The sequence below is a fragment of the Diplotaxodon limnothrissa genome, linkage group LG23 (genome assembly GCF_057381915.1).
Source record: "Diplotaxodon limnothrissa isolate DT_005_m linkage group LG23, D_limnothrissa_male_GT1.1, whole genome shotgun sequence".
Lineage (NCBI taxonomy): Eukaryota > Metazoa > Chordata > Actinopteri > Cichliformes > Cichlidae > Diplotaxodon > Diplotaxodon limnothrissa.
Genome location: NC_140617.1, coordinates 48,536,141 through 48,563,294, shown reverse-complemented (window position 1 = coordinate 48,563,294; position 27,154 = coordinate 48,536,141). Strand labels below are relative to the sequence as shown.

The 27,154-nt window shown below is 45.6% G+C and overlaps 2 protein-coding genes across 2 annotated transcripts; both read left to right on the top strand.

Annotated features, from left to right (window-relative positions):
- The first annotated feature begins 6,435 nt into the window (after positions 1 to 6,435).
- On the top strand, positions 6,436 to 13,356 carry atp1b1b (ATPase Na+/K+ transporting subunit beta 1b). The gene is made up of 6 exons (XM_085347260.1): positions 6,436 to 6,624; positions 8,510 to 8,638; positions 9,980 to 10,135; positions 11,399 to 11,583; positions 11,723 to 11,806; positions 11,896 to 13,356. The coding sequence occupies exons 1-6, from the start codon at positions 6,531 to 6,533 to the stop codon at positions 12,154 to 12,156; spliced, it is 909 nt and encodes a 302-aa protein (XP_085203386.1). The 5' UTR covers positions 6,436 to 6,530; the 3' UTR covers positions 12,157 to 13,356.
- A 2,714-nt stretch (positions 13,357 to 16,070) lies between these two features.
- Positions 16,071 to 25,243, top strand: LOC146608990 (cyclic nucleotide-gated channel alpha-3-like). The gene is made up of 7 exons (XM_085347447.1): positions 16,071 to 16,081; positions 20,256 to 20,330; positions 20,918 to 20,974; positions 21,778 to 21,960; positions 23,507 to 23,608; positions 23,688 to 23,794; positions 23,889 to 25,243. Exons 1-7 carry the CDS (start codon positions 16,071 to 16,073, stop codon positions 25,241 to 25,243), a joined length of 1,890 nt encoding a protein of 629 aa, XP_085203573.1.
- The last annotated feature ends 1,911 nt before the right edge of the window (positions 25,244 to 27,154 follow it).

The window sequence follows — 27,154 nt, the reverse complement described above, 5'->3', positions numbered from 1 at the left end:
AATTCTACGTTTGTGTGACATTCTGTTCAAAGGAGGACAAAAGCTATGAAAAGGAGTTTATACTGTTAGACTGAGAATGAGTCAACTCCAGGATATTAGACAGCGAAGAGAAAAACACAGGAGGGCTATTATCTGACTCCCTGCAGTCCATCAAGTCCTGTACTTAAACCGTTGTCATTTCAAACCCACATCAGCTTCATATGAAAATGCAAAACAATGATGTCCTTTTTCAGATATAATTTAGCCAAACCAGAACAGCTGCTCATCGACAGAACAATAGCCTTTGTTCTGTTCTGCTGTCTGAACACAATACCCTTTCAGCGGCAGGCTCTGGTGTAGTTATCGAAGGTGTGTGAGGTTGTGACACGACTTCTTTAAGCAAGTATAGATATTAGATTAAATCAGATTAACTGAGATACAAGGATTCTCAGATGAGTGTTGTACTGCAACTTACAAGGTAGAACACAATAGTGCAGCACTGTCAGGGACTTCCATGCTCCAGTTAACTGAAAACACTGTGAGTAAATCCAGTTCCATACGGTGAATGAAAGTAAAGAGAGAAAGGAACATTCCTGTCAGTGTTTGGCCTGTAAACAGCAGCATAGTGCGATCAAGGTCAGGAGCTCTGCCTATGGACAGTGATGGCCTGAAACACCGTTAGTGCGCTCGTTAGTATCTGCTCTGCATCAGCGTACGGCAGAAACGAAAGACCGAGGCGCCAGGAGACAGCTCAGCAGTTCAGTTTTACTTATACAGCGCCAAACAAGTCGCCTCAAGGCGAGGCGAGGCTGCCATATCGCGCCATCGGCCCCTCTGACCACCACCAGTAATGTGCTTGTATTTCCTGTCTTACTGATGAGGTGCATAGTAACTATACTTGCCTTATACACTCACAGATAATGTAGTCCTCCCACAAGCCCCCGAGGAGAGCCACACAAGAGAGGACAGAAAGGGCCCAGGCAAGGTTCAACTTTATATGTTGTTGCTGCGAGGCACCAGCGCTAACCCCTGCAGCACCACCCTGTCCTGAAACACGGTTACTTCCTGCCGTGTTCCTCAGAACAGGACACATTATGCCGATGAAGGTGCCACTGCAAACAGGGAACGCTGCCGCTGTGATTGACAGGGTCTGTGAGGAACATCGTCCTGAGCGCAGAGCGACGCTCTGTGTAGCAGCAAAGTGTTCACGTTGTGCTGCAGCTAATCTCCGTTGGCTGCAAGGAGGCCTTTGCTCCCTCGGGGAGCCTTGACCCTTGACCCTCACACCAGTTTGCCAGCTGTCCTGCATATTTTCAACCTCTGCTCTCATCCAAATATATTCATACCTTTAACAGGCGCCATGGTAACATGTGGTATTGATCTCATGTTGTGGGTATTTCTGTGTTGCCACAGCATAGATTTGGTTTTATTTTGGAGGTGGTTGGTGTGCTGTTGTCTGTGGTCTGGTCAGTCACACATCAGCACCCTTTGGTTCCGTGCTTGCAGTTTGGTTTGTTTGTGAAGTTACTGTGACCTCTGACCTTTTGGGACCAGAGCCTCACAGATGTTTTGTAAAATATTCTTTCTTATTTGGGGGTAAATAAAGCCCACACTGCCTGCAGCTCGGCCCCTCACAGAGACTAGAACAAACATATTCCCACTGCTTCTGAAGCTGACTAATTATTATTTTGTATCCTGGTGGTAAGATCCACTTTCAGACACAAATGAAGCTAAAACAAGAAGCTGTTGCTTTTAGAAGTATCTGTCTGCCCAGGACGTCTGCAGCTCCGGCAGCATTTAACTGCTAATTATTGAGAAGGAGACCGACTTCTGCCTCGTCACACTCTACCTCAGTCAGTCCCACTCCTTTCATTTGCTTATGAAACACGAAGAAGGCAGGAGTAGAAAACACAGACAGCAGTAATCCACAGCGCTGACTCAACGAGTCAGTAATGAACCTCTCTGAGCATGTCAGGCAAAGCAACAGGTCATATTTGGCCTCATATCCGACATTCACTGCCTTAATCTTCTCGTGTATGTAGGAAGCCTTCATGCGTCATTACTGTTTGGATGTGCTGAGCAGTCGCAGGTAACTACAACTACGTTATAAGCATGACAGACAGCAGACAGGATCATGTGTGAGGCTTTCAGGTGAATCCTACAAAATCACGCCTGACAACGACGGTGTCTGTTTGTCCTCCGTTAGGCTTCACGATGAACAACAATCACCAACACATTTTCTTGGTTTTTACTTTGTCATTTAAAACTTTAGCCTCAGCAAATAAGCTGAGGACATGCTCATAATTTGCTCGACAGTGATGCTCATTTCCTGTGTTTATGCGGTGGAGCTGGTGTGTGAGTGAGGCTGAAATCAGAGAAGCCGGGCTTGGCGGTTTTCTAATGATGGAGCCTGCTGTCTGACAGCGACCACGCCTAGATTTCTGTCAGCTTGTGTACACAGTAAACATGTGGTGTAGTAGTCGGAAGGGTGGAATCAAGGTGAAGCGAGTCTTTCTGACTCGAGCCCACACTGGTCCCGTTTCTGTGATATGCATGAAAGCACCATAAGACGTGAGGCACCTGCTACATGTCAAACCTACACATGTGAACTCGTTTCCATGATCAGACTAAGAGGTTCGGGTCAGGGTTCAGATGAAGCACGTAAAGCAGGATTCAGGAGGACCTGATGTCATGATAGCACGCTGCACAAATACCAGCTTCAAGCCCAACGACATTTCCACCTCCTCCTTTGTTTGGACTCTTGTGTTCGTTGCTGCTTTCTGTTAATCTGAGGGGATGTGGACGTGTCGGCTTTCTTTTAGATTGTTCTGACTTCTTCCTGCTTAGCTCTCAGCTGTCATAAAGACGTTCGCTGTGCTCACTCTTAAACAGCCAGCAACACGTCGCACCAAAGTCTCGACCGCAGTCATACTGAGACGAACCAGGTAACGTTTGTTTGGCTTCCGCCACCACTCAAGTCCACACATGAATGAATAGGCCTGCACGGGACGTGACTGGGTGTGTCTCTCGTGCACCTTGTGGTGCCCGGCTTACTGTGCCCAGTGTGAACATCACATGTGCCTTCAGCTCATGGTCACCCAAAATCACCAAAGGCTTTTACAGTGGTGCAAAAAGGTGTAACCACAAAAAGCAGTTTAAATGATGATTTATTGATAAAGGGAGAAAAGCTCAGCAAATCATGAATGAACTGTTGGAAGGCTGATATCAGCAGATATTGACACTTGAGAGCCATAATTCACAAATGGGGAAAACTTGGAACAGTGGTGAACCTTCCCAGGATTGGCCGGCCTACCAAAATGACTCCAAGAGCACATCAATCACTCACCCAGGAGGTCAAGAAAAAGCCCAGAACAGCATCTAAAGAAGTGCAGGTTCACATGTAAAGGTCAGAGGTCATGATTGAACAATAAGAAAGAGACTGGGCAAAAATAACCTCAAGGAGAAACCACTGCTGACCAAAAGGCTTTTCTCACATTCTAGATGATCCCCAAAACAAGAATATTCTGTGAGGTGACGACACAGAGGCTCATCAGCCTGACTCAGCCCCCACCTCCCTCCCCCACTGGCACCAGAGCCCCACAGGCTGCGTTCTCAGCCCCTACTTTACACCCTGAACACACATGACTGTACACCAACCCATGCAACCAACATCATCGCCAAGCCCATAGCTCCACCGTGGTCGGGCTCATCTGTGATGGAGATGAAACAGAGCAGAGGTGGAGAACTTGTCCCACTGGACCTGAAGTTGAACGTTCTTAAAACAAGAGACCTCATGACGGACTTCAGGAGGCACAGACAGCTCCACTCCCCTCTTTTTATAAGTGGAAAAGGCTGGAATCTGTCTCCACCTTCAGGTTTCTGGGCACCCAGATCTCCATCAATCTCACCTGGACCCACAACACCGTCCTGGGAAAGAGGGCACAGCAGTTACTGCACTTCCTCTGTGTCCTGAGGAAGAACAACCTTTACCGGCAGCAGCTGCTGGCTTTCTACCGCTCCTCAGTGGAGAGCGGCTCTCCTTCTGCCCGGGTGTTTGGTATGCAGGCGCCACTGCTGAGAACAGGAAGGCTGCACAGAGGGTAATTTGCCATCCCTGGAGGCCATCGCCAGATCCTCCATTCTCAGAAAAACCAGGACCATCCGAGCTGACCCCTTGATCCGCTGCCCTCTCAGATCAGTTAGGTCCCACACCTCCAGACTCACTGACAGCTTCTTCCCCTGGACCATTCGGACTGCCAACAAACACTCCACAACCCCACCCACCTCACCAGTGTGAGCCACGGTCTGAGTAACCCTCATCACACAGACTCTGTACCCAGGCCAAGTCCTTTTGCACATGCAAGCTTTTAGTAGCTTTTCCCTTACAAATAGAACCTGGCTGGTGCAGCACATTGGTAACATCTCCTCCTGATGGCTCCCTGCACATCTGCTAAATGTTTCATACAATTATGACATACAAATCTGGGACCGAGATGTCCTCATAGCAGCATCAAAGATCTGTTGTTCTATAACGTTACAGTGTCCGTGCAGTCTGTGACTCCACATCAATCTGATAATCACTGCACAGAAAAAACGTCGAGCTTTAGACACACGAGACTGATTAAAAGCAAATATTTTTCTTCTTGTCTTGTGACAGGATGCACTGAAGCAACTCTTTCACTAGCTAGCATCATGCACTGTCACCAAGTGCACACTAATTGTTGGTGTTTCTCTGTATTATTGTAGAGTCTTTTATAAATACACAAGGTAATGACTGATAATTAAAATTGAAGTCCTACTTTTTAGGACTGGCTCATATTGTTTATACATATTTGTCAGCGAGCATCACCAGTTCCTGCCAGGTTACAGCTGATTGAGCAGATTTTAAAAACAAATCTAATATAAGGAGGAGTCCAGCAAGACTGTGGCTTTATCATCTCTTAAGGAAAATAGGCTAAATGATGAAAGAGTTAGATAGCAACGACTTCTTTCTCCACTCCTCTTAAGATAAATATCACGCTCAGCATTGGCAGGCATTCAGATTTCTTTGCTCCAGTGGACTCAGACCAAAGCTCTCCTCTTCCCATATTTCCTTGATCCATTGATCGTGGCTTTTTATTAGTTTGTATTATTGTTTCAGAGGTGGTTGAACTCTGAACTCTGATTACTTTGGGTTTTCTACATCAAAGTTTAGGCTTAAAGCCAGAGTTTGTTAAAGCCCTGATCATCTCTGTACGCGGTGGTTAGCATTGATTAACCATGAGGAGGTTTTGTTGTCCAAAGCAGGCTTACCTCCCCATCAGCCCTCCATAAACATCAGTGTGTGGGCAGGGTGATAGTGTCGGGACAAGGAGAAAGAGTAAGGGACCTGACTTTGAGCAAGAGGTCAGGCAGGTCTTTCCATCATGATAGTGTCACAGAGCCGGACAGTGTTGGTGGCTCAGTATGACTCATCTTGTCCTTGAGGTGATATTTAAAGGTCAAAACCAGCATGTGCACAATCCTGACCAATCATACCTACACACAAATGTTTATATTCAAACAAATGCACATAGCTGAAGAAAGCCAGAGGGCAGCACACTGCTGAGTGATTTCACACACACACAACATAAATGTGCAGAAGGCTGGTGAGCTGATGGTTTCAGGTTCCAACGGACTCGTGTTTTTATTGTTTCCTAACTGAATTCACATCCATGCTGTATTATTCTAAAAGGTCTGAAATGAATGCTTCATACTTTGATCTTAGGTAGAACATCAGCTTACTATGACCCTGGCTCTGAAACGCCCTTGAAGGCAGCCTCAGAGGAGGGACACGGGCTCTAGAAGGCAGGATATGGTATGTACTAAGTTACTAGAGCCTATTATCCCCGAGGTGTGTGTGAGAAGGGGTTCACTGCACACAGCAGCACAGGACACCCACCAAGTTAAAGTGGGAACAGGTCTGAGAGCGAGGCCCACAAGCTTCCCCTGAATGCGCTCTGTTTCACTGGTGAAGGGGATGAAATGACTGTATTGTTTGCACCATAATGACTGTTTAGAGGAGCCGGCGTGTTTGAGAATTGCAGGTTGCTGCACTGTAATCTCGCATTAAGGATGTGACTTGTTCCCATGCAGTGACTTCATGTGAACACGGTGAAATCCTCAGAACATCGCTGAAGTGTTGAGTGTGTGTGTGTGTGTGTGTGTGTGTGTGTGTGTGTGTGTGTGTGTGTGTGTGTGTGTGTGAGGGAGGGGCTAAGCAGGCTATGGTTTTTGTAGAGTATGTACAGAACTATATGTCCACTTTTTTTAACTTTGAGCCCACTTGCGCCGCTTTCTGTCGGTCCGTCTCACGTCAGAGTTACGCACGCTCGGTGTGCGGCCTTTAATTGGTCAGCGCTGCTCCTCCCTCCTCCTAGGTGAACTGCTGGAGTTTCGGGCGGAGTCAGGGGCCAACGCTTATATTGGGGAGCCTGAGGGAGGACTGCGCTGGGTGCCTCTCGGACAGGCTGGGAATTGGTTACAGCACGCGGAGTGTTCTTCCCCGGGACGACTAAAGGAACTATAGCAACATGCCCTCCGATAAGAAGGACGATGGCGGATGGAAGAAGTTCCTGTGGAATTCGGAGACAGGGGAGCTGCTCGGCCGTACCGGGGGCAGCTGGTGTGAGTATTGGGCAGACTGGGCAAACGCGCGTTCACGGCCGTCTGTGTTTCCAAGCACCTGTTTGAGCCGACTTTCTCTGGGTGTCTGTAACTAACACACGACACACAACTCCCGAGCTGCCGCTGAGCTCGTTCAGTGAAGCAGGCTCGTGATGTTTGTGCTCGTGCTGTCCGTGCAGGGAGCGCGTGCGCGCTGCAGTGCGAAGAGCCGGTGCTGCGCGCGCTGATTGGAGCTTAGAGTCGTCCGCGCTGGCTGATTGTTGTCGGGTAAAACGGTCAAGGTGTCTTTCGGCAGGTGCGAAGCGGGCAGGCAAAGGGTTAAAACTGCATCAGAGTCCAAGGTGAGCCAAGGTGAAGGAGCCAGGCTCAGGTGTCGCTGTAGTCCGAGGAACAATGCGGTCATTAAGTTGCTCGACCTTTCTTCTCCCGTTTCTCGGCAGTGCGCATGTCCTTGCCCCTCGTGTGAATGTCACCGCTTCATCTCTGTGGACTCCCGGTTCAGTCCGGCGTGTGCTCGGTTTGGACCCGAGCTGAGCGGGGACTACGGTTCGCCCTTCTCAGGTCATCGCAAAGTGCAGATGCGTTTCAGTGTGTCATGCGCAGTGCTGCGATAGCGGTACACGTGAGCGTGCACGTGAGCGTGCACGCTTTAATTAAGGAGTTTAAATCGCTAGAATCAGAGTTTTCCTGTGTGTGTGTGTGTGTGTGTGTGTGTGTGTGTGTGTGTGTGTGTGTGTGTGGTAACTGAAGTGTGTGTCCTACAGATGTCCTGGCACTGTGAGGGCCGTAGTGCCCGGGGGATGCTGGAGTTTAAGATGCCCTTGCCGGTAACGACTTCCGGTAAAATGTTACATAACTGGTTCAGGTGACCTTGTGACACCGTGAGGACAGGCGCGTGCACCTACACCCTGCAAGCAGCGAGGTGAATCGTGGCTGTGGGGTTTGGATGACTTTGAGCTGCTGGGAATAAACTTCACAGTAGCATAACCGGATTCATTCGGGGTTTGAGTTGCAGTGTGCTGATGAGAAGGCTGAAGTCCTGTGAGGACCGACTTTACAGGATCGTGTTTCTGTGTTACTGATACAGGGATGTAGTTGGGAGTCTTTTGTGAGCCTCATTCCGAGTTCACTCAAACTCCTTAAAAGTGTGTTTTCCACTGTTTCTATAGAAGTGTTGGCATGTCAGGTTTAAAGCACTCATGGCTGGGAAGTGTTTCCCCCTCAGAGTGACGCATGGCTCTGCAGTCATTTTGTCTGCTCTGTGCACACACAGCAGCTCCAGCCACTCATTAATCTAAATGAATCTGGAGACTCTATTATCAGCCGGCTTACTGCAGCTCTGTCAGGTCAAAGGTGCGCTTGAAGCTGAGGTTCTGCTGTCACTCGGCTTAACTGAGTTTTTTATAACGGCTAATTTTCGTGAAGTCTTGTGAAAGTCTCCTTAGGAGACGGAGACAAAGTGTCTAACGCAGTAGCTCTGCTGTTACCACGTGACAGTGAGGCGTTCGCACGCTGTCTTACTGTGACCTTCCTCACAGCACTCGTCTGTCCTGCAGGTTTGAGGCTGTTCTTGTTGTGTTGCTTATTCATTATGTGCAGCGTCTCATTCGTTCTACCAACCGTGGAAACCAGTCGCCTGTGCTGACTCAGCTTCTGACCTTTTCCTTTTTGGCGACCTTGTTTCTGTTTCCTCATTAGCGCTGTAGTTTCATTCTGAGTCACAGCTGTACGGTCCATATGATTAGTCTGAAGATCATGTAACATATCATCTGCACCACCTCTAAAATATTGATTCCAGTCAGCAGTAACTAACACCATTTCCTCCATGTTCTCAGCAGTTTTAAATTTCTCTGTGCTGACACACTCTTTCCTTTTCCCCCCACAGTCAAAATTACGCTGTTCTATGTTATATTCTACGGCTGCCTGGCTGGGATCTTCATTGGCACCATCCAAGCAATGCTGCTCACTCTGAGTGAATACAAGCCCACCTGGCAGGACAGAGTTGCACCCCCTGGTAAGAGATGGAAGTCTGCTGATCTTCTTCACAGGATGGCCAGTTAATCTTTATTAGGGGTCACATGATAAACTGGGACTGTTGTGGAGGCAGCAGCAATGAGCTGAACTCGCTGTCTTTATAAAGTGCTGCTGGTAAGAGGAGATGTTACAGTTTGCACAGTAAGAACGCCAACATTTTATCACGATTTAGTCAACATTCCCAAAAACCCTTTGACAAAATTCCCACTTATTATTCCAACATTTCAGGGTTTAACTTTGAATAGAGAGATTGTTATGTTGCTTGTAGTTTAATGACGTCATCTGAAGTTTTTCAGTTGTTTTCTTGATCAGCGAGCGATATCTAGGGCGTCTGAGGTGCAGACGTGAAGCACATTCACATACAGTAACCACAAAGCTGGGCATCACACATAAAAAGACTTTTCCAAACCTGAAAGTAGCCTTTAAAGCACTTGTGCTCAGTCTGGCCTGCCTGACGTTGTTGTGGAGAAGAACTCGCCGTATAATGGCCCCGCTGCCTCTGCTGTGTACACACCACAGCTCTGTTTCCATGACACAGGGCCGGCTGTGTGTGTGAGACTGACAGACTGAAGGCTGGGGGCAGTTGGCGTCTTTGCATCCTCATCTGTCTTCAGCTAAAGTCGTGTAGCGATCGTTAATGTTACACACGAAGCACACACTGCAGTGCGGCCCTGTTTATCTTTAAAGTCACTTATCAGCTTTCATATCCAGTCATCATCGCTTTCATCCGAGTCCCAGTTCAGACTGTATTCGGCCCATCTTAGCACAATGACTGAAAGCCGAGGGAAAAGTGTATCTGTCCCTCGGATGCTGCCGTGAGATCGATGTTGCACTGATTCTGCACGTTGGCAGCAGTGTGTGTTTTCACTGTAACTCTGAATGTCTGGTAGCTTTAAAGGTGGTGCTACTGCCAGGATGCCTGTGAGCTTCTGTGACAGGACTGTCTGTATAACAAGAGTTTATTGTGTTGGTAGATCTGGTGTTGATGATGAGCAGCACTGAAAGTGCCAAACTGCAGTTCCTTCAATGGCCACCTGAGGCTGTAAAAGCAAGTCAGTGCTATAAACATGTACAGTCTGTGCACACAGTCTCATACAGCAGTGGAGGCACCAGGCAGGGCAGCTTTGGCTTCAGTGCCATTAGTCCGGTTAGACAGCTCCACCTGTTGAGCCACTCGTCTCCGCACTCACCTGATCTATCTAAGTATTATGCAAATATGGCGTCTGCCTCCAAAATGATTGGATTTGAAAACCGTACTGGGTGACATCACAATAGTTGTTAATGTTGGCGATAACAAAGGGCTGTGATTGTGCACCTGCAGGCCTCACACACACCCCACGGTCAGATAAAGCTGAGATGGCCTTCAACCCCCGAGCCGTGGAGACCTTCCTGCCTCACACGAAGGCTCTGAGGGAGTTCCTGGACAAGTACGATGAGAGTAAACAGAAAGACCAGATGAAGTTTGAAGACTGTGGAGGTAAGCATCACTTGAACTAGTTTCTACTGGAAAATAACAGAAATGTGATTGCAAACAGGAAGTGCTGTTGTCCGACACATCTGTGCATTACCGCTCCGCTCGGCTGAGCTTGTACGTGATGGTTTGGGATAGAGCTGGGCGATATATCGAGTTTTTAAAAAATATCGATATATTTTTATACGAGATATAAGATGTGACAATATCCTTTATATCGATATAGTCTATGTTACGTTATAATTATACTTGTGGAGCCGCAAGTTTGCCTCTCTTTCGTCCACTTTCGTCTTTACGTTACTCGGCCTCGCCTCTCCTTCACTGAACACAACTCCCCCTCCTCCCCCATCGCTTCACCTGCAGGAAGCGACAAGATGGACACGGCAAATCTCCGTTAACGAGTTACTGCGCATCGCCCCGTGCGTGGGGCTGGACGGCGTCAACGTGCTAACGAGCTAACCACGCTAACGCCATGCAGCCCGGAGGTGCTGCACGGACTAAAATCCTTTCATTCTCTCAAAAGTTGACAGCGCGCCTTATGTATGAATTCTGGTTGTGCTTGATGGCCGCGAACCGATTTTATGTGGTACACGGCGCTCAGCAATCTGTCACAAATGTTTTAGTACGACTTTAGTAAGCTACGGAGCTGCACCGCTTGATGGATTGTCGGAGCATTACGGCTGAGCCTCGCGGAGTGATACGTACTGTGCTTCAACGTAATATTACCTTACTGTGTATAAGGACCATAAATGGCACCAAGAGACGTGGTTGCGAAGCGGATTACAAACTCCAGGCTGTCAGTCACAGAGTAGAAGTTGGGAACAGAGCAGCTGTGAAATCTGTCTTTGTTATTGTGCTCAGCGTCTTTTAGTTTACATTTTGACTGCACAATTGTGAGCTTTTTGTTATGCACAAAAACAACATTGTTTTCTTTTATTTATGGAGCATGATTATTTAATGAATGCTCATAATTTATTTTTGAGTAAATTTTATGTACATCTGCTCTATGTTAATAAAAGTGCCTGTGTGACATCTGGGACACAGCTTTGACTAAGAACTCTCTTTTTGTTCTTACTTTATGGCTTTTAAAAAAAAAAATATCGAGATATATATCTTATATCGCCGTCCAGCTAAAAAATATCGAGATATGAATTTTGGGTCATATCGCCCAGCCCTAGTTTGGGATCCTTTCCATCACTATGATAGATGCCATGTTGGACCTGGAAGAACCCAACTTTAGGAAACGTAACCCTTTACTTGTTCCTCTAGATCAACCTGCAGACTACAAGAACAGGGGTGACTTGGACAGTGATGTGGGTGTCCGAAAGGCCTGTCGCTTCTCCAGGGCCTTGCTGGGACCCTGCTCTGGCTTGGAGGACACTGAGTTTGGTTTCAAGGAGGGCAAACCCTGTCTGATTGTGAAGCTGAACAGAATTGTCAACTACCGCCCGCGGGTAACTTTAGCCTTCTTTTGTTTACTTGGAGACCAAAGCAGTGCAATGCTTGGTAGAAAATGAAAATGTCACCTTAGTTGTTAAAGCCCAGCAGCGGTCGGCGCTCATACGGTTTGGCTAACTCGTCTTCTTTCTTTAGCCTCCTACCTCTAATGAGAGTATTCCTGAGGAGGCTCAACCCAAGGTGCAGCCCAACGTGATCCCCATTTACTGCACCAGCAAGGTACGCACAGCCCGCACGCAGCATGTAGCATGGCCTCGCTCCCGCTGTCCTCTGACAACGAATTCATGTATGCACGTTCTCTCTTCCAGAAAGAGGAGGACGCTGATAAGATCGGAGAGATTAAGTACTACGGCATCGGTGAAGGGTTCCCCCTGCAGTATTACCCCTATTACGGCAAGAAGCTGCACCCGCAGTACCTGCAGCCGCTGGTGGCGCTGCAGTTCACCAACCTGACCCGGAACACTGACCTCCGCATCGAGTGCAAAGTGTTCGGAGATAACATCGACTACAGCGAGAAGGACCGCTACCAGGGACGCTTTGAGATCAAGATCCAGGTTGAAGAATCATGACCGCCATCAGGCCCATAGCACTCCCCCGCCCCACCCCCCTGTAGTATCAGTCAGTTGTATGAGATGAGAGGGGCAAGGCTGTAGCTATTAGCTCGTGTTGGCTGAGTGAAGGGGAAACGCTGTTAGGGACTGTTGTGTAATCTGCTTTCATCACTTGCTTCTGTATTTCTGTCTTAGCCTTAGAATCAAATTTAGGGGAACGTAGCAATAGGGCCAATGATAATATTTAGTGTGCTGTAAATGATACCTCTAAACAAGCCATGGGACACTTCCACGGAGTCTGTGTGCGCGGCATAGCGAGCTGTCTGTCCCCTCTGTATCGCTGCCTGTGTGGTTTTAGCAGCTAGTTCTTTGGAGTGTACAGATCGGGTCCTTCAACCTCATCTTACTGTATGAGCAAGCTTCAGCAGTGCCAGCCACGAGCCTCAGACATGTCCTTAATAATAACATTAATAATAAAATGGTTCCTCGCTGTGATCTATGTAAGGAAAACGCTGCACTCCAGGAAACCTCTCCTCTTTATTTCTTTTACAGCTGATCGTGGGAGACCTCCTTAAATCGTTCAATTGTGTGATTGGGTTTTATTTGTTTCATGCCTTTAACTTTTGATTCTGCCTTGAATGTAGACTCGTGTCCAGTGTGTTAGACCCTGGCCTGTTATAAGGGCGACGGTGCTAACTAAAGGGTTTGTTTTTGTTTTGTTGGCAACTCTCTGAATGTTTGCAACCATGAAACATGTTGGAAGACTTTTATATTTATGCAGTTGTACATTTTATTTCTTTGCAAAATATTGTAATGTATAATGCAATACCAAAGTGATGAGTGTAAGAGAGTCTTTATCAGAAGCAATGCAGTACGCCTTTGTAGGCTGTCAGCGTCTTGCCTTGCGACCTTTAACGGTTAACTCTGAGTTTATGTTCTGGCCGTGAATGTAGGCGAGTGTGTAACGAAGAGCTGACAGGCGGCTAACTTCCACAGGCCTGATGTCCATGCATTTGTCCAAAAACACGGAGTTCACGCAGAGCTCTGTGGCTTAGATGAATGACGATGTTGGCTTTAATATTCTGTAGGATCTCATGTTGATGTAAAACATTCGACCATAAATTTACCTCCAGTCAACTTTTCATCTGTTCATTTAATCAGATAGAAACCAATAAAGTCCGACTGGACCTTCCTCTGGTGTCATGCTCTTTTTGTCTGTTCTCGTGTCGGCGTCACATTTGCATCATGTGTTTGCCCGCCATCCCCAACGAGGGGCTCCGTCCTTCCTGCCTGGAGTCCACATCCTGCAGCTCAGTATAAAACCCTTTATACTTCGTGTCATGCTCGTAATGCAGTAGAGCGTTTACATACTACAGGGGACAGACTGATAGTTAATGATTAAACAGAGTGAAGGAGAAACACCCAGTGCATCATGGGATGCAGAGCTATTGCAGCTAGCTAAGAGAGGATCCAGGGTCGCCTGGTCCAGCTCGAGCTATAGGCTCTATAAAACAGGAAACTCTGTTATTCACTTCAACTCTGCGTCTAAGTAGACATTCGGCACTGGTGAACTGGGAGCCATCCTGTTTTCAGAGTGCATGTGTGCAGGACCTTTCATGTGCAGTCACATGACAAAAAGACTACAAAGGAAGCTTTAAGCGTGCTTGTGTACATCCAGGCTGAACTTCATGTTTAACTCCTTTTCTCACACAGCTTCATCTCACGCTTCATGGAAACAGGTCTGAAGCTGCTTTCAGTGGAACAAAGTCTTTCTCAACACTGAAAGTAGAGTGTCTGCTAACTCTGTCGGCTCTCCTGTCTGTGTGACAGAGGACAGGGCCCTCCCCCTCTTCCTGTTTGGCCTCAGTGATGAATGAACTGTTGTTGGCTGAGGGCAGGGCACCGTGACTGGACGATTTCTGTTCCTGTTCAGTTATTGAGTGTCCAGTGTTGAGTTTCTGTAATTACAGGAGGAAGCTGCTGTGTGCAGCTAACACAGGGATGTTGTTTCAGGCGCCGGGGGGCAAAGCGCCCTTTACTTGAGGCTTTTTTTGTTTTAATGTGTGTGTGTAAAATTATTCATCACCACTTCTCCTTAATGAAACGATCTGGCTTTCATGCGTCACATGATGACCGTTAACCAGCGATCGCCCGTGACGCCACAGCGCGCTGGCTATGAGCAGGAACGAGCTCGCCAGGGGGACAAGCAGCTTTTGCACTAAAAGCATCACTAAAAGTGATCTGTTATGCATATCTGCATGAATATGGATTATTACAATATTAAAAAACCTCACTAAGAAACAGACTCTATTAGAGATTATTCCAAATATGATGAGATGATGTATATAAGAAAGGCTGATTATACAGCAGCAAAATGATTGTATCTACAGTGTGTGACTGGGTGTGTAAAGCGCTGTGGACTGGCCCAAAGAAAATAAAGAAATGATTTTCTCTTTATGTAGAGGATGAGATGATTTTTAACAGGACATGTTTATAACAGCTGCTTCAAACTGAGGTCCTCTTGGCCCCTGGACACGTGTGTCCTGGTTTCACTGTTCATCTTTACATGTTCTCTGCCGCTTGGTTTTCCTTGTTAATCAGCTCACTTTCCTTCTGCATAAATCAACCTGCTCGCCTGTCACCGCATGCAGGTAGATACGATCTGTTTGCATCAGCACACCTGTGTGCCAAACAAAAAGAATCAATCCACAGCAACAAGCAAGGCCCACCAGCCAACACCAGTGAGCAGGTGTCTTACTACAGGAGGGGCATTGATGCATGTGTGGAAAACACCGAAGCACGTTTGGTAAATGCACCGTGCTTTTCTTCTCTATCCGAGCAGCCAAGGGTTCATACACGAGTCACACTCCAATAAAGACATCAGGAGAAACCCAGGGGTTCGTATCGTGCTCACAGTCTAAATAATAAGTAATAATGGTGGGCCTAATGCAGACCTTCCCAAAGTGTGGGGCCCGCCCCTACGGGGCCGCAGAGCCATGGCAGGGGGGGCACGGTATGAAAAGGAAAAAAACAAAGCTTGGACACGGCTAGCAGGGCGCCCACACAAACGCACAGCAGGAGATGAAGCATCGCTGAATATGTTTCCAAACCAACTTCATTCTAAGCCAAAGACTAGAAAGTATTGTGAAGCAAATCTGCCCTTTGGCTTCACCTGCACAGGTGCCGAGGTAGGTCTCCCTGCAGGGTTGGTTTTCCTTCGTCAGGAGCAGCGCTGGGCTCTTCAAATCACGGACTAACAGGATCCCACAGCTGTTTATGTTTTTGAACCCATTTTGCACAGAGAGGCATTTTTGAAAAATGTATTGACAGCATGCTTAGGCTGCTGCCCCCGCGACCGGGCCTCGGATAAAGCGGATGAAGATGGATGGATGGTATTGACAGCAATGTTGAATATTATTACACAGGAAAAAACAACTACATGTAAAATGACGCCTCTGCCTTTGTAAATGGAGGGACAGTAACTGCGTGTAAAGCTGCAGACAGTCATTTTTCTTGTAAAACAAGGGGGGGGGGGGGGCAGCAAACAGTTTGGGAACCACTGATGTATTGCTGATTATTTCTGAACACAAGAGGGCAGCAGCGCTCCGTGAGTCCGTGCCTGTGACGCGCTGGTACATAATCAGGAAGATTCACACATAAAAGCATCAACACAGATTCAGTCTGCGCCGACAAATAACTGATGTGTGCAAAGACTTCAGCAGCTACAGGAAACAGAAGACTCAGGACTCGATCAGTGGGATTTTTGTCTGTTAACGCTACAGGAGAACTTGGCTGATTATTTAAAGGAGTGCTCTGGGAACCAGGTTGAACCTGTGTTCTTGGCAGCACAGACTGTGTGTGTTCAGCTGTGCTGATTATTTAGACTATGTTTTCTTGTTTCTGTAAAGCTGGAAGGTCTCGTATGAAGGCACATGATGATGCTGCAGGATGCTCCTCTGGGGACGCAGGTAGAGCTGCCACTGAGGCTGTAATGAATTTAATTGGTGAGTGAGATGAGTGGCTGTCAGCAGCTTGTTAACACATCAGCAGGTCTGGGAATTAGCAGAGAGATGACAGTGAGCCCTGTCTGCTTGTACAAACCAGCTGTTGATAGTTGCACCAGGCCTCACACTTAGTTTCATTTGAGCTGCAGCGCTTTGTTTATTGGTACCCAGCACATCAGTGTGCATATGGCACAGACACGGCCTCTATAGCAGTGTGTCGTGGTGAGCTGTTGGTCGGCCATGAAGCGTTTTCTGCCTGAGCTTTTACAGATTTTGTTCCGCACTAGACACATGAACTCTGATCATCACTTCTTCTTCTTCGTCTGCCAGAAGGCATCAACAGCTTAACTTAATCTCATTTACAGCTCCTAATCTGAGTGGCTGCAGCTAAGCACACACACACACACACGAGCACGTCTTTCAGTGACAGCTGCATCTCCTCATGTGAAGCCACAGACACAGCCACTACCTCACTGATGGAGACCTCAGTCAGATGATGACTGACTGTCCTGTGCAGCCGTCACATCCACTCTGCAGCTGCTCTCACTCGAGCAGCACAGACGGTGAGCGAGCTCGCGGTCCAGCTCAGATTAGAGCAGGCTGCAGGAGGTCCTGCTCCTCCGTCGGCTGCAGGTGGAGTCTGATGTTTTACTTTAGCCGTCCACGCAGTAAGAGGATTTACTCAGACTGGAAGGGATAAAAATAAAGAGTAAGTCTTTATTTTGATATGCCTCTACTCTCTACCTGCAGGAAATGCTGTCAAAACATTTGAATGTATGAAGATTACACCAGCACAAGCTACAGTCACAGTGGGATTGGCTTCATAAGCAAACTGTAAGTACACACTGAAGCCTCCGCTGCACTAACACACACTGTTCATGTCACACTGCTGGAGTGACGCCTGTTCAAGGTTTTCAGTAAAACGATCAGTGCGAGTTCTGTGAAGTCAGGACTCACAAAGTCCACAAAAACGATGGTTTGTCACAGACGGTGTCGCCAGCTCTTTGTCTGGTGATTCTTGTATGCAGGGAAAACGACTCCTTCATGTCTCCCCTCCCTCCGCCTCCTCCCCCTCCCTCCGTCTTCTGCAGGGAGGTGGTGCGGAGTGCACAAGAAGCAGAAAGTCTCCCACACCACAGCTCATCCACCATAAAGCATGACTCTGGTTTTCTGCAGTGACTTGCATTAGAAGTATGTGAGCAGGTGTCCTCGGCTCGGTTCTTGAAGGAGAAAACAAACCTGAGCGACGTGGGATTTATTCCACGCTCATCTTCAATTCCCTTCACAGGTGGAAGCTGCTCAGCATCATCATCTCTCACATTCAGGTAAGTTTACACAATAAGAAGTGGCTGTGATCGCACAAAGACAACTGCAGAACTGCCCAGAGTTAGAGCTTAAATGTCAGGTTGAAACTCTAATTTTAGCTGCTGTGATCTGGGAGTGAAGGGATTTGAGTCAACGGTGCTAAAGAAGAACCATGCAGAGCCAACGAGGCTAAATAAAGAGAGGAGCTCTTTATCTGCTGCTCCGTAAACTAAACGCAGACTCTGGTCACAACATTGTTGCTGAATCCTCTTCTGATTTCATGTGAATGCAACAGATTTTCTACAGAAAAAAGGATGAAATGAAATATGTAGAAGCCCAGGCTGCAAATGTTTCTGTTTATCAGACCTTTTTGTGTGTCATCAGCCACAGACTTCATCACCATGCTCTCTAATAACTGCAGGCACAGAGTAGCTTCTAGAGCTGAGGTCAGATGTGTTCGGACGTTTCTGCTTCTTAGGTTTGAAATGAAACAATGAAACTACGCCACAGTTTATAATTTCACATTTCAACATTTGGTTCAGTTTTATTTATATACCACTACTTACATAATCGTTATTATTAGTCTGTGAGTCTTTTCCACAGGCTGTCTTTATCTGTCCTGTAAATCACAGCACAGAGAAAACCCCAACAATCGGACAGCTTCCTTTTGAGCAAGCACTTGGTTACAGTGAGAAGAAAAAACATTTTTAACAGGAAATAACATCCAACCATTTGCTTTGACACGTTTGGGGCGGTGGATACAGAATAGATAGAAAACATTATTTATAGTTTCCAGACAGAAACATGTCACATAAAACAGAATATGCTGCTGAACATCCTTGGCAACAGGTACTGGCTATGGATGATTTGTATCACAGCATGCCTCATTTACCCATTCACACACATATCTTCCACTTATTCATCCTCAAACCTCTGTGGTGACTTTGGTGGTGTGATTGGGATCACTGCCCTGCTGTGGGAGTTGTGGTGCATTTATCTCTTTATGCAGTTTGTACTCATTTCTCCCAGAAGTTGATTCTGTTCATCTGGATGTTTTCAGTGGGAGAAACGTTTCGTCATCATCAGGTGACGTCTTCAGTCTCAGCTGACTGCTGAGACTTATAAACAGGACATTTGCATAATGACTGAAACCAGCCCACTGAAGCAACAATGGGCTGGGAGGTCAGCTCCTTCATCATAATTGCGCAAATTCTCATGACCATTGAGCAACAATCACTGATCAATAACCATGAGTCCCATTCACAGAGAGGTGGGGAATGGCTGCAATCACAGCATTGTAAGATGGTGACAGATGTACCCTTAGGCCCCTCCTCCATTCAGAGATGGTCTTTTCCTTTTCACGTAAATGGCCTCCTTGACTCCGCCCTCAAACCAGCGTTCCTCCCTGTCCAGGATGTTACATCCTCATCATTGAAAGAGTCCACTGGCCTGTAGGTGTAGACAGACTGCAGAGTCCTGGCCTGACGAGGTGGCTCTGCTGTGTTGGTCCATCCTCTCAGCCAGAGCTTGTTTGGTTTCCTCGATGTATAAATCCTGGCACTCCTCCTGCACTTAACAGCGTACACTATGTTACTCTGTTTGTGTCGGGGACCCGATCCTTGGGCTGGACCAGTTTTTGCCGCAGCGTGTTTTGGGGTTTAAAAGCCACAGAGACCTGGTGTTTAGAGAAAATGTGTCTCAGCTGCTCCGATATAATTTCTGTCTGTTTGACATGTTTAGTACACAAGTCCACATTTGTTTTTACAACGCATGATTTAATGTTGAAAGAAGCACATTCAACTGAAGAGTATGAAATACACTTACTGCTAACTGTAACCGCTAACTACTAACTATGTGACTCTTAGAAAGACCCCAAAACCAAGCAATCTCTATGCAATCACCACCACGTCTGTGCTGCAGTCATATCAAACTGCATTTGAAAATCACATAAAATCACATCACACACCTAACTAAGGCCCCATCTTATCTTAATGACCTTGTAGTACCATATCACCCTATTAGAGCACTTCGCTCTCGCTCTGCAGGCCTACTTGTTGTTCCTAGAGTATTTAAAAGTAGAATGGGAGGCAGAGCCTTCAGTTTTCAGGCCCCTCTTCTGTGGAACCAGCTTCCAGTTTGGATTCAGGAGACAGACACTATCTCTACTTTCAAGATTAGGCTTCAAACTTTCCTTTTTGCTGAAGCATATAGTTAGGGCTGGACCAGGTGACCCTGAATCCTCCCTTAGTTATGCTGCAATAGGTGTAGGCTGCTGGGGATTCCCATGATGCACTGGGAGTTTCTTCTTCAGTCACTATGTGTTAATAGACCTCTCTGCACTGAATCATTAGTTTTTATTGGTTCTGCCGGAGGTTTCTTCCTGTTAAAAGAGAGTTTTTCCTTCCCACTGCTGCCAAAGTGCTGCTCATAGGGGGTCACATGATTGTTGGGGTTTTCTGTGTGTGTGTTATTGTAGGGTCTACCTTACAATATAAAGCGCCTTGAGGTGACTGTTGTTGGGATTTGGCGCTGTGTGAATAAAATGAACTGAATTGAATTCAATCACACTACCAAGCCCAACGAGTGCTGTGAATGTGGGACTTTGGCTTCAAAAAGTACAAAGTTATTTACTTCTATTTAAAGTGCTCATTGTGCTCACACTTTAATTACGACAGCACATGAGCAAAGTGTCCTTTGACCTCAGAGCCTGTATGCAGCTTTGGACCCGGTGAAACAGGCTCAGTGCAGGTCGTGTTTTCCTGTAATCCAGTATGTCACTTGGATTTTTCATTCGAGGTAGTCTTCAAGGATGCACTTTGGAAGAAGCAGCGTCGGCCCTGCGGAGCCCGTCCTCAGCAGACGAGACGGCGCCGTGGGGAACAGGTGAGCTTTCAACCCGAAGCTGCAACAGAACATTATTATACTGAATGGACTCAACATCAATATGCTGTTTTCAAAAGTGATAAAAACACAACTAGCTTCAGTTGTTTGACAATTAGATTTCCACGTACTCAGTCAGACACAGCCAACACAGCAGAGGACGAAGGAATCTGATTCCAGGCTCTGACACAACAAAGCTGAATAAAACGAAGCAGCGTGGAGCAGAGTGTGAAGGAATTAGTGGAGCTGTCCCAGTGAAGAGCACATGCAATACAAAAGAGAAGAGAGCAGGGTGGCACTGCTACCGTCTTTATGTCAGGAAACACAAGTGAAGTGGTTTCCTGTGTTGTGCCACTCATGTACCCACTGTGGACACGCTGACACGTGTTGCATGTATTTACAGATGATCTTGTATTATTCACATGTGTTCAAACCCCAGTTACAGTCTCATAATTAACCTGTGTGTGTGTGCCTTTGTGTGTGATGTGTTTATCTTCTCATGGTTGGTTTCCTGCTGCCCGTTATGACCGCGCTTATTCTTAAATTGTTCCTTGGTCGCAAATCCATGCAATGATTTATCGATCTTGCAGCGATGTTCAACGGGTCCTCGCCGCAAAGAACACAAACAACTGCAACAACAATGACGGGTAAGATGACGTCCTCTCACACGTCTTTATTCTCATCTCACTGATGAGTCAGACATTCTCCACGTCCGTGTACAGATTCTACAGCTGTCCACAAACCTTTCAGTTCAGGCAGCTGAATCAGTGCTGTGTCAAACCTGTGGTTCAGATGAGGGTCTGATTTGGGGCTGAGCAATCAGTGAGCAGAGGTCTCATCGCTAAACGTATCGTCGCCATCGAAGGCAGCGTAGGATGTTTGTGACAGAGATGTGTGTTATTCTTGAGTTAGACTAGAGGCCGCCCTCAGGTGGAGTGTAAGGGCTGAGTTTAGGACTTTATTTAGAGAGATCAAACAAACTAAATGTGGGACAAAAACTAGAAGTGTGTCAAGAAGCATTTAGCATGTCAATGTGACCTTCTCAGCTCCCTCGTTAATGACATTTACTCTCAATATACTGAGACTGTATTAAAGGAGCTCAGTTGAATTTAATGCTCTTTTATTCTCATGCATTGACTTTTTATACTAGTAGACTTTCAAACCGTTAACTGTCATTCAGGCGTCATTTTGTCTGGTGATCACTGGGGTTAAAGACAGGACGCATCCCTCGACAAGCACATCATTTCTGAGCTTCCGCCAGTTATTAGAAGCTTTTTGGGCTACTGTGTCAACAGTCACCCAAGTGCCACAATTGTTGTTGTGATTTGATGCTATATAAATAAGGTTGAAGAGGATGATTCTGACACAGGAGGAGATAGAAGATGATGAAAATGTCAGGAATACAGAGGATATTAAGAGTACATCCCCTACCTGTTTATGAACATTACAGAAAGAAGGATGACAAAAAGGATGAAAAGAAAGACGACAAAAAGGATGAAAAGAAAGACGACAAAAAGGACGAAAAGAAGGACGAAAAGAAGGACGACAAAAAGGACGACAAAAAGGACGAAAAGAAGGATGAAAAGAAGGATGATAAAAAGGACGCCAAAAAGGATGATAAAAAGGAAGAACTGTAAGTACACCATACTTTTTGGGGATGTAACAAACAGGAATATTGTGAATTTCATAATATTACGCCTGAAATAATTAAATCTCTATTAGAGAAAAGGTTGCGTGGATATGAGCAAAGGTTATCCACGTAAGAGTTTGCAGAGTCCACCAATGGTTCAATATACAGTTTACAAAAAAAGAGACTACCGCTCATGATACCATTTTAATCATACTGCTCAAAACTTAATGTTATGTTAAAGGAACATCCAGACAATTTTATCTTTGCTTTTGGGTGTAATTTCAAATCTAGCATTCAAAAAGTTTATCTATTTATTTTATTTTATGTACAGATTTTGAAGAATGGTGCACAAAATGGAAACAGAGGCTGTTTGCCTTCAAAGTAAAGTTTTGTCTTTTAGACCCCATTCCTACAAAACTGCTCAAAGAAGTCCTGCCATTAATTAATGCTTCGATCTTAAATATGATCAACCTATCTCTAATGATCGGCTATGTACCACAGGCCTTCAAGCTGGCTGTAGTTAAACCTTTACTCAAAAAGCATCTCTAGACCCAGCAGTCTTAGCTAATTATAGGCCAATCTCCAACCTTCCTTTCATATCAAACATCCTTGAAAGAGTAGTTGTCAAACAGCTAACAGATCATCTGCAGAGGTTTATTTGAAGAGTTTCAGTCAGGTTTCAGAGCTCATCACAGCACAGAAACAGCTTTAGTGAAGGTTACAAATGATCTTCTTATGGCCTCTGACAGTGGACTCATCTCTGTGCTTGTCCTGCTAGACCTCAGTGCAGCGTTCGATACTGTCGACCATAATATCCTATTAGAGCGATTAGAACATGCTGTAGGTATTACAGGTACTGCACTGCAGTGGTTTGTATCATATCTATCTAATAGACTCCAGTTTGTGCATGTAAATGGAGAGTCCTCTTCACACACTGAGGTTAATTATGGAGTTCCACAGGGTTCAGTGCTAGGACCAATTCTGTTTACATTATACATGCTTCTGTTAGGCAGCATCATTAGAAGACATAGCATACATTTACACTGCTATGCAGATGACACCCAGCTCTATCTGTCCATGAAGCCAGATAACACACACCAATGAGTTAAACTGCAGGAATGTCTTAAAGACATAAAGACCTGGATGGCCGCTAACTTTCTGCTTCTTAATTCAGATCAAACTGAGGTTATTGTACTCGGCCCTGAAAAGCTTAGAAATATGGTATCTAAGCAGATTCTTACTCTGGATGGCATTACCTTGGCCTCCAGTAACGCTGTGAGGAACCTTGGAGTCATTTTTGACCAGGACATGTCCTTCAACGCACATATTAAACAAATATGTAGGACTGCTTTTTTTGCATGTGCACATTACCTCCTTGAAACCTCCAGAAACTACTCTGCAATCAGTTAGGTAATATACACTTTATCCATGACCAGGCTGCAGATCGGCTGTGACTACTGCCAAAATTAAGCTCACATTGCATTTCTAACTTTTTTTAATTAAAAAAAAAATACATACTTTTATTAAAAGGGAACTTCTTCTCATTTAGGAAGGAGGTGTGGATCATGGACCCAGCCACGGATATGTATTACTACTGGTTGCTCACAATAGCTGTCCCAGTGTTCTACAATCTGATGTTCCTGGTGGCAAGGTTTGAATTCATGTATTTAGTATTTTCTCTTATCGTTGTTAGTGTTCATGGGTCTCAGTCATGGTTTGTTTCCATACAGAACTTGTTTTAATGAGCTACAGTATCAAAATTCAACACTCTGGCTGGTTTTGGACTATGTGTCAGATGCCCTCTACTGCATGGACATCTTTGTGAGAGCCAGGACAGGTACTGATGGAAACCTAAGATTTTCAGTTTGTCATTATATAAAATCTTCAATACAGTATATGATAATGATTATCGTTTTCTTCTTTGTCAATAGGTTTTCTGGAGCAAGGACTTGTTGTAAAGGATGAAAAGATCCTGAAGGAAAAGTACATGAAGACACCCCAGTTCAAGTTAGACATGTTATCAGTGATTCCTACTGACATTGTTTTCTTCTATATTGGAATCAACAACCCAGAGTGGAGGTTCAACCGGCTGTTTAGGTTAGGCCGTCTCTTTGAGTTCTTCGACCGGACTGAAACGCGAACCAATTTTCCAAACATCATCCGAATCGCTAATCTTGTACTTTACATCATCATCATCATCCACTGGAATGGGTGCCTGTACTTTGCCATCTCAAAAATACTTGGTTTTGGGTCAGACACATGGGTCTACCCCGGGCCGAAAAAACCAGAGTTTTCTCAGCTGTCCAGACAGTACATTTATTCCTTTTACTGGTCCACTCTTACCTTGACCACTATTGGTGAGACACCACCGCCGGTCCGAGACGTTGAATACTTTTTTGTCGTGGTTGACTTTCTTACTGGGGTTTTGATCTTTGCAACAATTGTTGGAAATGTTGGAGCCATGATAACCAACATGAATGCTGCACGTGCAGAGTTCCAGGCGAAGATTGACTCTATCAAGCAGTACATGCAATTTCGAAAGGTCACTAAAGACTTGGAGGTGAGGGTGGTGAAGTGGTTTGACTACCTGTGGACTGAGGGGAAAACCTGCGATGAAAAGCAAGTGTTAAAAAATCTGCCAGACAAGCTGAAGGCAGAGATAGCCATTAACGTACATCTGGAAACCCTAAGAAAAGTGCGCATCTTTCAAGACTGTGAAGCTGGTTTGCTTATTGAGTTGGTCCTGAAGCTTCAGCCTCAAGTTTTCAGTCCTGGGGATTACATCTGTAAGAAAGGGGATATTGGTAGGGAAATGTATATCATCAAAGAAGGAAAGCTCGCTGTAGTAGCAGATGATGGTGTTACCCAGTTTGTGGTCCTTAGTGACGGAGCTTATTTTGGAGAAATCAGCATCCTTGGGATCAAAGGTAGTAAGGCAGGTAACCGAAGAACAGCTAACATTCGAAGCGTGGGCTATTCTGATCTCTTTGCCCTGTCCAAAGATGATCTCATGGAGGCACTAACAGAGTATCCTGATGCTAAGAATGCTCTGGAGGAGAAAGGAAGGGCCATTCTGATGAAAGACAATCTCATAGATGAGTCGCTTGTCGCTGCTACCGATGCTAAAGACTTGGAGAACAAAGTCGATCAGATTGAAGCCCGTTTCGAAATCATGTCAGCAAAATTTCGAAAGCTGACAAATCAATACGATTCCTCTCAGCGTAAACTCAAGCAGCGCCTCAGTAATTTATCAAACCAGTTCAGAAGCCTCAGAGTAGATGAGTAGAGGTTGGCCATCAGTACTACATAGGGAGTGTCTTCTTTACAGGGACTAGTACACTGCATCCGCTCAGTACTTCCAAAGATGCAAAAATAATAAGACTGCCCTCAAACAATGTTTCCACACATAGACAACAACAACGGGTCGTACCACCATGTGGATCATTATGTCTTTTCTTGTGTTAGTGATAACAATAACAGGCTGCACGCGATGATCAGAAACATGTGGAGGGACAAACCTGGAATAAAAGCAAAGACAAAGCTGCCACCAATCAACAGCAGCAGTCAAGCAGGTTCTAAAGGAGCACTACTTTAGCATCGGTGTGAGCATCCAACCAATACTGGTGGGAAACGTTTTCTTTACTACTCTGCCCAGAATCCCAGAGCGGCTCGTTCAGCAACGACACCATGACCTGGGCTTTGCACATACAGGACCTTCTCCTTTTATTGTGATCAGAATAACTCTTCTGAAGGACGCAATTAGTCAAAAGAATTCTAAAAAGGACCTTTTATGAATATTTTCTACATTCATTTAGAAGAACAGGACCACACCGACAAGTTTCAGTTCTGGTCATTAAAGTGAGAGAGAGAGATTTGAAACTGCAACCAGATCTGGAGATTTAACAGCTGCTCTTTGTTGCTGCTTCGCCTCTGCGTGTTCTGAGATGACTGACAGTTTTATGCCAGACGCAACCTTGAACGGATTCGTGTCTGCAGCTGGAATCAAACTAGTAACGGTTTTCTTGCTCTTAACTGACCGCCTCATCCTTCAGCACAGCTGCAAACTGCTGTTCTGATATTTTTGACAACAGTTTTTTTCTAAAGCTCAGGCAGTCTTTACCATGATGAACATAGATCAGGAGGTTCCACTGGAACATATCTGCTGAATAGGCCTCTGTACACCTACACAAATATTATAAAAGCATTTCAAAATATGTATCATCAAATTTTTATTTTAAATATAAAGAAATGTGCTTTCTGTAAATAAATTTAAAAATAATAAAGTGACAATAAACTCTTGAAAAGTGGTGTATCCTTTCCCCTGAAACATGCTCTAAAGCCTCAATCCGAGCAGAGACTTCAATTTCACCATGTTAGCAGAAGTAGGGCCATGCAGACTGCAGATGTTGGTACATCTGCCCTAACTTTAAGCCTCAACAACAAACAATAGACACCAAAACTGTTTTTTACAAGTCATTTTCACATCTGAAATTTGAGTCTGTGGGGAATGACTACAGGAACTGCAGTTGTTGGCACTTTCACGCAGGCTTCGGTTTGAAGTCCAGGGTTTATGATTTCCATTTCTGCTTTTACATTCAACATTTGATCAGTTAGGCTCCTGTGAACGATCTTAGTCAGCATGAAGGAACACGAATGTGCACGAGGCAGTGAAAGCTTAGATTCTAGAGCTCTGCAGGTGTCACTGAGGAAGCATCTACTGCAAGCATGAGCAATTTTAGTTTAGTAAGCAAAAAGAGTTTGCACGCTTTATTTCAAAGAAAATAAGTTGTGTTGTTCCAAAATATTAAAGTGCAAAACAAAGAATTATTTCTTTTAATGTCGTATGTATGATTAACAGTGTTGACATTAGTTGACATGGATGCCTCCTGGGTGAGGTGTTCGGGGCAGGAGGCGGCCCCGGGGCAGACCCAGGACACGCTGGAGAGATTATATCTCAGCTGGCCTGGGAACGCCTCGGTGTTCCCCCGGATAAGCTGGAGGAGGTGGCTGTGGAGAGGGAGGCCTGGGCTTCTCTGCTTAGGCTGCTGCCCCCACGACCCGGCCCCGGATAAGCAGAAGAAGATGGATGGATGGACATTAGTCATGTGAGATCTTTAGCTGTCTGCTGATGGATTTCCTCATTCTCTTGAGAATTGTATTCTTTTGTTTTTCCTACTATAAAAAAAATTAACTCATA